This window comes from Aulonocara sp. 'chitande type north' Nkhata Bay, linkage group LG18 (genome assembly GCF_057382095.1).
Source record: "Aulonocara sp. 'chitande type north' Nkhata Bay isolate Kocher_YH1m ecotype deep benthic linkage group LG18, A_spYH_male_GT1.1, whole genome shotgun sequence".
In the NCBI taxonomy this organism is placed as follows: domain Eukaryota; kingdom Metazoa; phylum Chordata; class Actinopteri; order Cichliformes; family Cichlidae; genus Aulonocara; species Aulonocara sp. 'chitande type north' Nkhata Bay.
This window is the reverse complement of record NC_141361.1, coordinates 7,059,795-7,073,727: the sequence shown is the minus strand read 5'-3', so window position 1 is coordinate 7,073,727 and position 13,933 is coordinate 7,059,795. Positions and strand designations below refer to the sequence as shown.

The 13,933-nt window shown below is 38.6% G+C and overlaps 1 protein-coding gene across 1 annotated transcript in view; it reads right to left on the bottom strand.

Annotated features, from left to right (window-relative positions):
- Positions 1-13,933, bottom strand: part of LOC147307892 (receptor-type tyrosine-protein phosphatase N2-like) — a 216,082-nt gene that overhangs the window by 185,448 nt on the left and 16,701 nt on the right. The window contains exon 3 of the mRNA XM_086270826.1: positions 2,757-2,870. Within this exon, the coding sequence (XP_086126952.1) occupies positions 2,757-2,870 (114 nt within the window). The remainder of the gene's footprint in view (positions 1-2,756; positions 2,871-13,933) is intronic.

The window sequence follows — 13,933 nt, the reverse complement described above, 5'->3', positions numbered from 1 at the left end:
GGATGAAATCCAGCTCAGTGGGAGGTTACGCAGGTCTCTGCCTCCCTCTCGTGGTACAGCACACTAACAGCAACTTAGTGCAGCAGGAAAGACGACAACTGATCCATCTGTTCGTTTCTACACAGGCACAGCAAAGGCTGATTAAACCAAAAAGTCAAATAACAAATATTTACGCCATAATGCTCACTCGGGCCGTTCCTTCTTTCCTTTTTAGTTCATTCATTTGTGGGATAAACAGCTATATTGATGTATTACTGTAAGCATGGATGCAACAGTGAACTCTGGCAGAAAGTAAACCACTTTATAACTAATTCAATTAATCTCCTCGGAACCGTGATCCATTCATTAAAAACTCAGACAAACTGTGGTTTAAAGCCACCAAATTATATTCTAAACTTTGACAGAAAATACAGAGTTTTGCGAACAAGAGTGGAATAAATTTAAGATCTAAATCTATAAGATATTTAACATATAATTAAAGGAAAATACATCACACAAATTTATATAGAGATATATATAACTTTGGATTATCCTGGTTGTATCATTCAAAGGCTTCAATAATTCCTTTATTGACTTTATTTGGCTTTTCTCAATCAACAAGTGCAAAACACAAACAAGTTCAAGTTCCTGAGAATAGTTTAGCTTTAATCTTTGGTCTCATTGTTCTTTGAACAACCAGGTAAAAAAGAAAAAAACATCTGTTTGACAACAGAGACAGAACGTTACATTTTTTCATCTCTGCCTTTTGTGATGAGAATGACATCAGAGTATTAGGATAATCAGGATAAGGCACAAGACCCATGAGACTGTTCTGTTTATTCACCATAAAAGCATGTCTCTGTCGATAATGAATATCTATTTGACTAATATACTGCAGACTGCAGTAATGTAAACTGCACTGAATTTCTGACATTTCTGCTTTAGAATCAACAGCAGAAGCTAAAAAAAGCTATTAGCTTTAGCAGTAATTGCCAGTGTGACTGCGACAGCCACCTGTACAGACTCCAGCAGAAAATACAATTTGAACAACTGCAAGCTTGCTGACTGGCAGCTAACATTTGGGGCAGGCAGCACATAAACTACACAAAATTGACCTCACACAACTTAATATTGTCGAAAAATTGCCGACAGGATCAGTGCGATATGACTTGAGAAGAAAAGTCTGCACCCTGCTGGGATCTGATCTGCTGCTTCACATCAGAGCTTCTTTTCTGGATGAGATGGATCAGCTCAGTGAAGATCTTCTCACTGTGCTCCACTGTTTGATCAGCAGACTGATTGATGGCCTCCACCTCCTGTTGAAGCAGCTTCACATCTTTCTCTCTGTCCTGGATTCTCTGCTGGATGTTTTGTCGACTCACCTCCAGCTCTCTCTGCCTCTCAGTCCTTTCTGCTGCAGCTGTGTCTATTTTCCAGTGCAGACATCACAGGCCACATCTTCAGGTCCAGCATAGCAATGATCAGCAGGAGCAGCTTGGAGTCCAGTCTTCTTCAGCTCCTCCAGTAAGTCTGCTAACATGATGTTTTCACCAGGACAGGCCTCGGTGTGAAGGTGCGTCTACAATGGCAGCTGCTCTCTTGTCTTTTTTTTTTTTTTCTTGTCTTTTCTTTAACCCAGAAGCTTTTAATGCAGTTCATGTAGTAGCTGTGTCAATAAGTAACAGTCACCAGAACCTCGAGCACACTCAGACTGATCAAAACAGTAGAATTTCCCATTAGTCCTTCTCACTACACCGCTTCTCCTCAATGGTGACAAATGTCTAAAAGCCTCACTTCACACTGTGTCTGTGCACAGTTTTAAACAACACTTACTTCTCTTCCTCTCTCTTTACTTGCTAATATGCTGTGAATGAGCCTTATGTTGACTACATCTGTGCAGGGCAGAAAACAAATAGCTTTGCGGTAAATCAGGAAGAAGAGGAATGAGTTAGCACTCATCATTACAGACTGAAAAACAGAACATGATTTGAGGGGATCCATTGTGAAAGTTTAGATGTTTTTTAATGCTGAGAAGCCAAAAAAAAAGGAAATTAAGAGGCAATAAAATCCTCTCTGGAAAATATATAAGAAAGGTAAAATAATGAGTTTTCATTTATTTCACTTAAAACATTTTAAACTTAAAATAACAGACATATTAATTTTAACACACTGCTTTATGCACACCAGAGTGTGCACATTTATAACATGCAAGTATCTCTGATTGGGTTTGAGTGAGTGAATGGAAACTAAAGTAGGAAAGTAGTAAATGTGTCGTACTGAACCATGCAGCTCTTTTTAGCACTCTCAGTGACAGCATTAGCTCAACTCCTTCTTCAATCCCTAATCCTGCCTTTAAAATCCCCTAACCTGGGGAAGTAATTACAAATCAAGAAAACACACCTGCTTCACAGGCGTCAAGGTTATTTGGGTAAAATGCACATATTATTCCCACTGTATATTTATAAATACATACAATCTTGATCTGACCGAGTGAAAAGACATTACAGTATTTGGGTGGAACAAGTCTTGTGTTCCTATATGACAAGTTTAAACACACTTATTCTACCTTGGTTTGAAAAATAATCTCAAATCAGTTTGTGATTATATCCTACAAAAGCCACAGAGCTGAGTGTGCATATAATTTGCACAGGACCATGATTATGAAGATTATGAACTTGAAGCTGACACGGCACGCCACTTTGTGCGTGTGCATGTTCTGTGCAAACGTACATACACATTTGGGCTGAGGAAAGCAGAACATGTGTGCACGTGTTTACCTCTGTTGGAAAGCTTCTCCAGCAGCATCCTGAAGCGCTGCACTACAGATGGGGAAACATCGTAGGTGTAAATCTCCTTCACCGGAACAGAGTGACACCTCCCAAACATGCCATCTGTCAACACGTAAACAGACACTTTCAGCAGAGATTATAACTCGTGTTTCTATTTTGCATTTCACAATTTCACACTGAAAGGCACACAGTTTCTTTCAAGGGGATCTATTCTGACTGCCCTTGTTTTAAATGATGTAAATATAGTTTTACAGTGGCGCATGTTATATTAAACATGGTCAAAGTTTCAGATATTGAGGTCAGCATAGGTGCAAGTAATTCATCACAGCCAAAAATTAATCATAAGAAAGCAACCATAAAGGAAGGGTGGTTGCTAAGACTGGTTGTGTCATACAGTAGGGATTGCATCCAAACTGTGAACCAAGCAAATCTATTCCAGTTAAGTTCAAAAATAAAAATATGAATGTACTAAAGTTCTTCTTTAAGACCTAAACGTTCAGAAAACCAGGAGTTTGGACCAATAAAAAATTGGCAGTTTGAGTAAAAACTAACGAGGACTGTAAAACATAAAACATTTAAAGCAGCATATTTTGTTAGCAAACTGTTAAACTAAATCAAATTAAAGGTTGTATTGGGAGGATTTTTTTGCCCTGAACTGATATTTAATGAACTCAGACATACAAGTTTCTTGATTACCTAACAGCAAAACGCGAACCCCGGCCACCTCTTTTAATGGGTCTTTATATTTCAGCATGTGAGCGCCAACCTTAGGCTAACGTTGCTGAAAGCAAAGTAAATCACTGTTGCCAATTTATTGTGAGGGTTAGGGTTGTGATAAAAGCAAAAGTTTTCCTACAATAAAATGAATATTTAAATCCAAGAAGAAGAATCAGAAAAGCTCATGTGCTCAAAAACATGCAACGAAACTGAACTGTGTCACTTTTCACAGAATCCTTGATACTGTGATTCTGTAACAGTGTCGCACAATTTTAGGAGTATTTTCCAAAACTCAAGCAAAACACTGAACAGACAACAAACAGACACTTTAATTTCACATGGAAGTTCATCTCCTTTATCCTTATCCTCTTTTATCCTTTTATTGCTAAACATGGATCCCAATGACATGTAGTGTGACTCTCACTCACTCATACTTCCTTCCAAAAAGCCACACAGTGGGTTGTGTTAATGTGAGCTGAAGGAAAAGGAAACCGTGGGTTGAGAAAGCGTCCAAAAAAGATGAGTCAAATTACAAAAATAAGCTGGACTATCTTCTAACACACAGCCTCTAATGTCGAATTATCAACCTTGAGCTAAAAGAGAAAAGGATCATATTCTTTGTGGCTCATCAGGTTTCACAAATGCAGGAATGTAGGAAATATAAAGTTATGACTGTATATAATATCTGCTTATGCAGATCTTTTCACTGTAGTGTAGTCTGGTCAACATTCGGTGTTGGTGTAGTAGTAGTGGCACTTATAATGGTAATCGAGTGAAAATAAAGCTCTAAGCAGCAGAAATCACTACAAGAACATTTAAACATGCTGCTTTACAGTTCAAATATCCTCCTGAAAAATGTCCAACAACACACTGTTTCAGTAATATCAGTGACAGTCTAGATTAATAAGAAATCAGAAACAGAATCAGAATATTTTAATAATCCATAAGGAAATTATGTGGGTTAGAGTTGCTCCAAGACAATTACAGTAATAGACTGAACTAATTAAATAATACAATATATTACAAAGATTACAAAATACAAGAAATAGCTCTAATATGTGCAAATAGCTCAATTCTAAAATAGTATTAAATAAGTAAAATATATATGGTAAAATGTATTTTTTATTATTATATTATACCCTATTATTATTTTAGTATTTTATGGCATATTCTGCACACATGAATCTGTTGTATTTAAACAAAAAGTTTCTGGTTACCATGTTCAGTTCTGATTTTGTCTGAAGGTTAGAAGAGAGAGTTAACTGGTTAAACACTGTGACACGATGTAAAATGGAAACTTCACTATTTATTAAATTATTCTAGTTCTGGTTTGTAATTCTTGGGATTTCAGAGGTTGAGATATTTGTTAGACCTCAAAATGTTATTTTTGTTTTTTATGTCGCCTTTTGTTGTCACCGTCTGTCTGCATGTGTGATGGGTGAGGGATCGTCTATAAATACTTGCTTCTTCTCAGTCAAACTGGAAACGGGCATTTAACGGGCAGCTAAGGACAAGTGCTTGGGCTGCACTGCTGTAATTACTCACAAATGTCTCACTGGACGCCTGTTCTTTTTAAAAATCAGACTGAAGAGTGAGATGCAGTGTGAGAGAGTGAGAAGGCAAGAAAATAAAAGATATCTGGTGATATTATCGCTGCAAACTAATAAACGTCCTTAAGATTACACATGTTTCGGGCTCTTTGAAGCTACTTTGTTGCTGAATAAATTGTGTGGAAAATACTGATAAATCTTGCGATACTATAACAGTTTTGAGTAACTTGGGACATACCAACATTACACTAGCAACTAGCGTGTCATTGTTGTTTACTTCTTTTTATATATTTTAAAGTTGTGTGACAGCATCACGACCAATATTAAAAAACAGGTATTTAAACACTGTGTGACAGAACTACCAAGGTACAGATGAGGCTTTTTGGATAAGTCAAGGATCATCTGTGATTTCTAGCTATGTTGAAGTGCCTTTGAACAACAACACAAACTCCAAGTAAGATTCGTGCAAAGATGAATAACTAGGCATGACTTTTTGAGGTCATAAATTCACATTTTTAGACTGCAGTTTTTATAATGGTTATTCTAGATGCTTCCGGAAAACTCTAACTACATTTAACAGATTGGAAAATGCTTGATCTTCTATCTTTAAACACAGTGCCAGTACATTTGTTACAGGATGCAAGATCCAAACGCCAATACCACTTGTTCTGTATCCCGGTGACCATTTGTCAGTTTATTACAGAGTTACGTTAATTGACAGACAGTTTATTCAATTCACAAAGGATATACTGATCCAATATTTTCCTCCAAACAAACATTCCAATAAGTCGACTCAGTGTCTGCCAATAGCAATTCCCTTTACAATACTTAATCTATATTTCTGAATACAATGCGTGTCTCCTTCAGTCCTCAGCATTGTAGGAGGACTGATGAGGCAATCTTGGAACATTTTTCTTTCCAAAGCGATCCTGATGCCTGGAAGTAAAATGGAAACAGTGAGAACTAATTGAGGCTAAAGTGATACTGCTAGTATCCTTAAGCGTTTCAAACTTTAACTGTGACAAAGTGCAACAAAGACAAACAAGATCCTGAGTAAAGTACCGTGCCACAGGCCTTCTCTCTTGTTCAGCTTAGATCTTACAAAACGCCATTTCTCTTCATTTTCCAGAAGGAACATCTTGAATTATCCCTCATAATTATGCTCATGCATATCCAAGTCTCTGCAATTTATCCCAGTTCACTGCCAGAGGGCCATAATTCAGAGCCAGACATGTCTTCTTGTGATTTATAGTCGAGACTAGAGCATTGAGAGGATTCACCGGGCCATTCTCAGAAACAGAGGCTGTATCAAGACGAAGGAGGTCGACTGGCAGTGCTGACCAGCAGCTGCTACTTAAAAATAACCTTTGATGGATGGAAGTTATATAATACACAATGCTTGAGCTTAGCAATGCCTGCTCTAAGATTGACAAAAGATATTGTCTTTGAATGTGTATGTGCTGTCAGCATGAAGTCTAATCTACATGTGTAGTACGCGGTGTTTTCATACTTGATTGTGACTGACAAAAGCTGCAGTCACAACTTTCTTCCAACTGAAATTAGATGCAGTGTTGTTGTGCATTTCTGGACTGCACCGTTGGGACACACTGGCGGAAAGCAGCAACCTCAGTCCTGCCTAATGAACTGGATTAAGACATCTTAATGGATCTGCTGCCTCTGGGGACCTGCACAAGTCCTTCCTTCGCAGACTGCACTTCACAAGATCAATGATATCTGGCATCACTTGCCAAGGATCTGGCTGCTTTTACTGGCTCAAGAAAAGTAAAGGGTTTTCCTAAATACATGTCATCAACTGACTTTAGCTCCCGTGGTTTCACCTCACTTTGCTTGGTTTGATCCATACTTTAATCCATCCATCTATCCAATTCTATTCATTTCAGTTCAGTTTTACTTATTTGGCCCCAAATCACATCAACAGTTGCCTCCAAGCACTTTATATTGTACTGTAAAGATCATAATAAAGAGAAAACCTCAACAATCAGATGGACCCCTTATGGGAAAGCAGTTGGCGACAGAGGGAAGGAAAAACTCCCTTTTAATAGGAAGAAATGTCTGACAGAACCAGGCCTGACTTATGCGTATAAGACCCAAAGGTGTTCAGAAGAACACTGATTTATAGTATCAAAACCATAATGAAACTCTATATGAGCAACATTATGTCAGTATTATTATATTCATCTGAGTGTGGGGGGGTAGTGCAGAAGGACATGTACAAAAGTGACACTTTCCACAACAGCTGTCTTTGTAAAATCTACTGGCTACAAAAGATCTCTAATGAGTACCTGTACAAGAAGACCGGATGTCAGATCAGGAGGCCAAGATGGTTTGAAAGAATTCAAAAAGCTAGCCGAGAGGCCCAAGACCACCAGGCAGGGGACAGCGATCGCAGAGATGGAAAAAACTTTAATGGGGTGAACGAAGTGGTCAAACCCAAGACTTTGTCAAGTGAAGAAGACGTATATCTCCCACCAGGGATAGTATCCAGCAGCAGATTAAGCCAATGTAAGCATTCACTTAAGCCGACTAAACATTGTATGGGGGTGAAAACAGCAACTGCAGGAACTCTTCATTTGGCCACTAAATAATCCATCAGCCACCAACATGCGGTATGGCAATTTGATGAGCACCGCCCTGGTATATATAACAACAAACCTAGAGACCAAATTATCCACAGATCAACCAACCCTGGTCTAGTTTGACCTATGAGATGGTCTCCAATTTTCAAACAAATATCACTTTGTCATTAGTTTGTTTACAAGGACGTGGCTTCAAAGCAGCTCTATTATAAGATGAAGGGAGTATAGTTGCAGAAATTTCCCTCAAAAGATTCTCAAGCTACACACGTTTGATCAATAACACCACCCACACTGGCCAATTAGTCAAATCAGACAGGCATAGAGCAAATAAGCCAGTGACGGTGGGGGCTGTGTGAAATCATTAAACAAATATGCTTCCAACTCCAGTGAAGTGTTGAGCGTTAACGCCGCATCCTGACCACAGCTCCCATTAATGAAGCACTTCCTGACAGCAAAAGCACCAAGAACTTTTCTTTTTCAGGGAGGTTTTGCTTTGATCTGACTTTGAATTTTTTTTTTCCAGTGAAGCGACTTCATGCAGTGTCATGTATTAGCGATAAAGGTTTTGATTTATACATGTTTTAAAAATGAAAGAAGATATGCTGAAAATCAACAATATGACCAGTGAGAAGCAAATTCAGATTTGAGTCAGATTCCAGACTGGGCGGGATGTCGACTGTTGAAATGGATGTTCGAGAAACAGTATGCAACAGGGCGCAGATGGGTAATGGGCCAGTAAAGCCCTGCTCCTCTCACGCCTGTTGCCATGGCAATCTCCACCGAGTGCTTTTTAGCTCCCTCGCAGCTAATCAAGGAGAAACAGGGTGGAGGGGGCGAAACAGAGCACCCTCCTTTGTCACAGGGCCTTCTGTGTGTTGTTGTTGTTCCGTCAAGAGCTGACATCGCCCATCTTGGCTGATACAAGGATATATATATATATATATATATATATATATATATATATATATATATATATATATATATATATATATATATATTAGGGGTGCAACGATATTCGTATCGATATTGAACCGTTCGATACAGTGCTTTCGGTTCGGTACGCATATGTATCGAACAATACAACATTTGTAATTTATTTTATCAATTTTCCTTCTGACGATGCTGTCTGTGTGGAGCGCTCAGTGAATCTGTGTTTGACTACTCCGCCTAGGCTGCACTGTCGAGCGCAGATCCACTGAGCGCTCCACACAGACAGCATAGTCAGAAGGAAGAGCACAGGGCAAGCTAGCGAGACAGAAGTTAAGCTCTCCTTGCAACAGGCAAATTGACCCTCATTCAGATCTGGCGTTTGGAATTATTTTGGTTTTCATGTGACGTATGACCCTGAAGGTAAGCGAGTCATGGACTAAAGTAAAACAGTATGTTGGATGTGCCATGCAATGCTCAATTACATTGGTGTGAACTAGTGTGTTAGCGCAGTTAGCTCGTTAACGTGTTGGCCGTCTAGCCCCATGCACGGAGCGATCGGCGGTAGCTCGTTAACGGAGATTTGCCGTGTTGTGGCGTTAAGGTCATTTCAACGAGATTAACCTGAAAGCACTAGTGGGAACACAACGAATATGACTGCACATTTACACCGACATCATCCTAGTGCAAAGACAAAAACAACAAGCATGCTACTAACTTTAGCCGAGTCATTTAGACAGCTGTTAGCACATGATTCTCCTTATGCTGCTGAGAATATAGCCCAGAAGAAGCGGATAGTATAGCTTTTATTTTGGAAAGAGCCATTTCTCTGTAATAAACTCTCTTTTCCAAAGATGAGTGATTCCTCAATCAGATACAGGGCTTGCAATATCGCTAGCCCGACGTCCCGGAGCTAGCGATTTTTTCAGTCGGGCTACCAAAATCTATCTCTTCCCTGCCCGTCGGGCTATTGTAGGAAAAATATATGTCAATGCTTTTGCATTCTTTCAGAAATGTAGCTGGGTAATTATGTCATTGGCATCGGTGAGCCACTGTCAATATGTGACATATTGAAGTCGCGTTTGAATTTGCGCTTGTTTTTTTGCTTTCACTTTGCAATCGTGCGAACTGTGTATAGAGAGCGACAGCACTGATCTGTGAGTGATGATAATTTGTGCACCAATTCCTCTGACATCGTCTTATTAATCGTTAGCTTACTACGCAAACATGACAAGTGAAATCTCCCGCAGCAAGCTTAAACATGTGAGAGGTTGATCGCGCAGAGAATCGCTGAGCTTATGTGAGTGAGTGTGTAAAAGCATTTCAGTTCTGCTGAGCCAAATAAGACAGGTCAGGGTGAAGAAGTGACAGCCAAATAAAAGCTTACCACAAAACGGAGAAGTTATGACAAATCAGACTATAAGGCAAAAAGAAAGTGCAGCTTTATGGTTTCATGGACAAAATAATTTCTGTGGCTGCAATATGACGAGCTAAATAACCAGGGCATTCGCTGTCAAAATAAAAAACGCGCACAAGGGTTAGGGTTAGGGTTAAATTTAAAAACTGTACTTTTGAGTTAAAATATATATTTATAATTTTAATAAATGACAAATTAAAAATGCATGAACATTTTTTTTGTATCGAAAAAATATCGAACCGTGACACCAAAGTATCGAACCGAACCGAACCGTGAATTTTGTGTATCGTTGCACCCCTAATATATATATATATATATATATATATATATATATGTATATATATATATATATATATATATATATATATATATGTATATATATATATATATATATATATATATATATATATATATATATATATATATATATATATATGTATATATATATATATGACAATAATTCGTTTTGGGACAAACAACTTATTATTATTCTATTAATGAGCTTGAGGTTCTTTTTTTGCATATTTATGGAGCCCTCGTAAAACATGAAGAGTTGCTGTTTGGTGTTAAAGTGGAAAATAAATAAAATTAAAATAAATAAAGAGAATCTGGTGTGTGGGGCAGGTGGTGAGTGAAGATTGAGCTGTTCTTGCCAAAAATCTCCTGCCTTTTCAATTTGCTGTGTGAGAGCACATGAAGGCACATTTCATGTTGCTTGCGGAGAACGTTCTCCCTCAGGGACTGCCGAACTGTCCGAACTGCATACGGACAGGCTGACACTGGAAGGCAAAATCCAGTGACTGGTGATAATAAAATGACATGCCCCTGGCATGACGCACTGCCTTTGGACTTGGACACTGTGCCATTTGGTCACAGGACTGTAGCCAGCTCTCATTATTATTCTGTTGGACATTGTGACACAAAACTTGATGTTTGTCCTATGTACAAGTTTAAGATCCATAGTGAAATTGCTGATGTGCACCTGCGAGTAGCGAAAGCAGGACTTTCAGGGACCTATGAAAGCAGAGGTCCAGGAGTGCACGCCCTTGAAGGTTCACCTTGCTTTTTAGGGGTGAAGTCACGTAAATTTTCCTCAGGTAATTTGTTAAAGTGTCCTAACTTTTGTTTAGATGTTCACAAAAAGAACACTATATGGTTAAAGTAAACCAGTCTAGAAAAACACATCATATTTGCACTCTTGTACTTGTATAATCAGCTTTTGTGAAGACCCCCCTGGTCTTTTGACCTAAACTAAAAATCACAGGCTATTACCGTTTTTACACTCTTATTAGCAAAGCCACAACAGCACTCAGCCTGCAGTAAGCAGTTGAGAATAAGCTTTCTTATAGCTTAGTTAACCAATGTCAATTAAAGAGCGCCTGGAGGCCATACTCTCTGCTGGAAATCAGTATTTCTGTGCTGAGCAAGCTTCTTCAATGTGAGCTCTATTACAGCTCTGACAGTAAAGCCAAGGGACCCAATCAACACCTGGAGGGCAGCACAGACTCCATCACAGAGCGGGAGATGAAAGGCATGTTCCAACTGGACTATAAGCTTGGAAAAAACACCTTTTTCCTCACAGACGTCCACACGTTTGGTGAGAATTGTTTTTTCTCCTGGATTGCTGTCTGTCTTACGCTGATGTTCTAACACAGTCTGTACCGATGAACCCGATGGGAGCTGTATCCTGAGGAATACCTGTGTGTCGAATCCCGTTAACTTTGCGGTGCTAGGTGAAATTTGAATTTATAACACAGGACAAGCAGTTTGATGTGAGACAAAATCACCGATGTGAAGTTTACAGGATTATCTGCAATTGATTTTCACCTGTGTATTCAATCAGGTATGTTTCACTTTATGAATCACGTTGAGCAGCGTGGAGCCATTTTCATCAACATCTCATTAAATTTGCAACCTCCTAGTGAAGAAAGCAAAACATCTAAGGAGTCACACGTTGCTCTCAGAAGCTCAGTGATACACGACCTCAACAAAAAGAAAAGTCAATATTGGATTTAATAACAGTTTAATAATTTCAGCACTTTGATGTTGTCGATGGACATAATACATTTATATCCTCAATATCTAAAATTGATATTGAGCTACAAAAAATGAAAAAGAAAAACAGACTGTAAAAGATTAAAATAGGATAGGATTAAAATGAAGCTAGTTTAATGGGTTTGTAGTTTTATTATTTACAGCACTTTTAACATGGAAAGCAAATGTTCTGCTTCGATTGTGTTTAGTTGTTTTACTGCAGTCGTACTCGTTACCACTTTTATATTGAAATACTTTTGCTGGAGCTCTGCAAGTTTTACAAATATGAACCCTCCAGGAGTCTAAATCCATCGGAGCCAAAACTGAGTCTTGAACCTGAATATTTTATTAGGCTGGTTGTGCATTTGGTCTGTTTTCTGAAAATGTTTTGGGGCCAAAGAGGTTTTACTTTTTCAAATACTGAAGAAAAATTTGGAAAAACTTCAGGTAGAGATTGTGAGTAGGCAGCTTCATTTTAAGGAATGAATAATAAAATTAATTGATTAACAGCTGATGAAATGGGTTACCAGAATCACCATTTCCAATTCAGATCCAGTAAGGCTCTGATGAATAATAATTAAGTATTTGGCTTTTGGATAGTCAATGGACTAAATATCAAAAATATAAATTAATAAAAAATACAATCTTTACATTATTACTTTATTAAAGTACTCACAGTTGCATCCTTACTTCAAAAACTGTTAGAAAACTGTAAGTTCAAGCAGCCGTTCTTATCTCTATGGCCAGACTCAGATGCATGCTGGGGCTAAAAATGAACACCAGCAGAAGCTTCTACACTACAAAAAATGTCTGTCTGTACAGATGGTTATGTATTAAATCGCTGCATCTGACTGAATTTAGACAGTTTACCGTATACGATACGTGAAGTGATAAAATGGCCTGTTTTCATAATATTACCACTTAATTCCTGATCACACCTCCAACGGGAGTAAATTAGACCCTCTTACTTAGATAACACTGTCTGATAACTCACTACTGTGTCAGTCTGTTGTTGTGACAGGGACTTTCTGCAGCGTAATAAAGCTGACCCCGGCGTTCAATGTTCTGGCTCTAAATGCGGCAATGCTGAAATGACAATCACAATGAAAATGTCAAGTCGGCGACCAAGCTGCGTCGTGCTGCTCAGTTTGCCCGCCCTTTTTCCTTTTATACCCGCTAATGTCAAGGTCACTTGCTTGAAAATAGCAAAAAGTCCACAGAGGTGGGTGGACTCCATCATCACTTCTTACTGAACTGTGGAGTATTGCGTCAATCCATGGAAACTGAGTGATACCGTGGGTGCTCTGGACTCCTCCAGTTCTAGTTTACAAAGGGTCCAATTCACCTTACTGGGTGACTTTGCAATGTATGAAAGTTACAGTGAAGGTGTTTATTATTATTATTACTTATTTAATCTAGCAAACATCTATTCCTGATTTTATGATCCAATGTCAGGAGAGTTAAAAAACTTGTTTCGGTCATAAATTTTAAAAAGAAAAGTGTACAAACATACATGGAAATATAGTTAATAATACAAAAAAGCCTGAACTCTAGGTTACCTTTTATTTTACATAATCTTTTTATAGTGTTCATCTACGAGCAGCTGTCACCTTTTTCCAGCATTCAAATAGTTCCCAGTCGTCAGATAAAACGAACACCCTGCTTCCTGAGAGTATTGAGATATCATTTCAGCTAATACACTTTCTTTTTGATGCAGAAAAATGTAGTGAGGGAGACAATGTCCTCAGCTAAACAATATCAGGCTCAGTCAGTGTTTTGTTGTTTCTTGCAAAGAGTATATGGCCAGCTCAGGCAATCAGAGTTGCGGTGTGTCTTCATAGAGCCTGAGCTGCCAATCACCAACACAACAGGCTCGCATTGTCTACGGCAGCAGCTTGACAGCAGCTATTGAGGCAGGTCAGA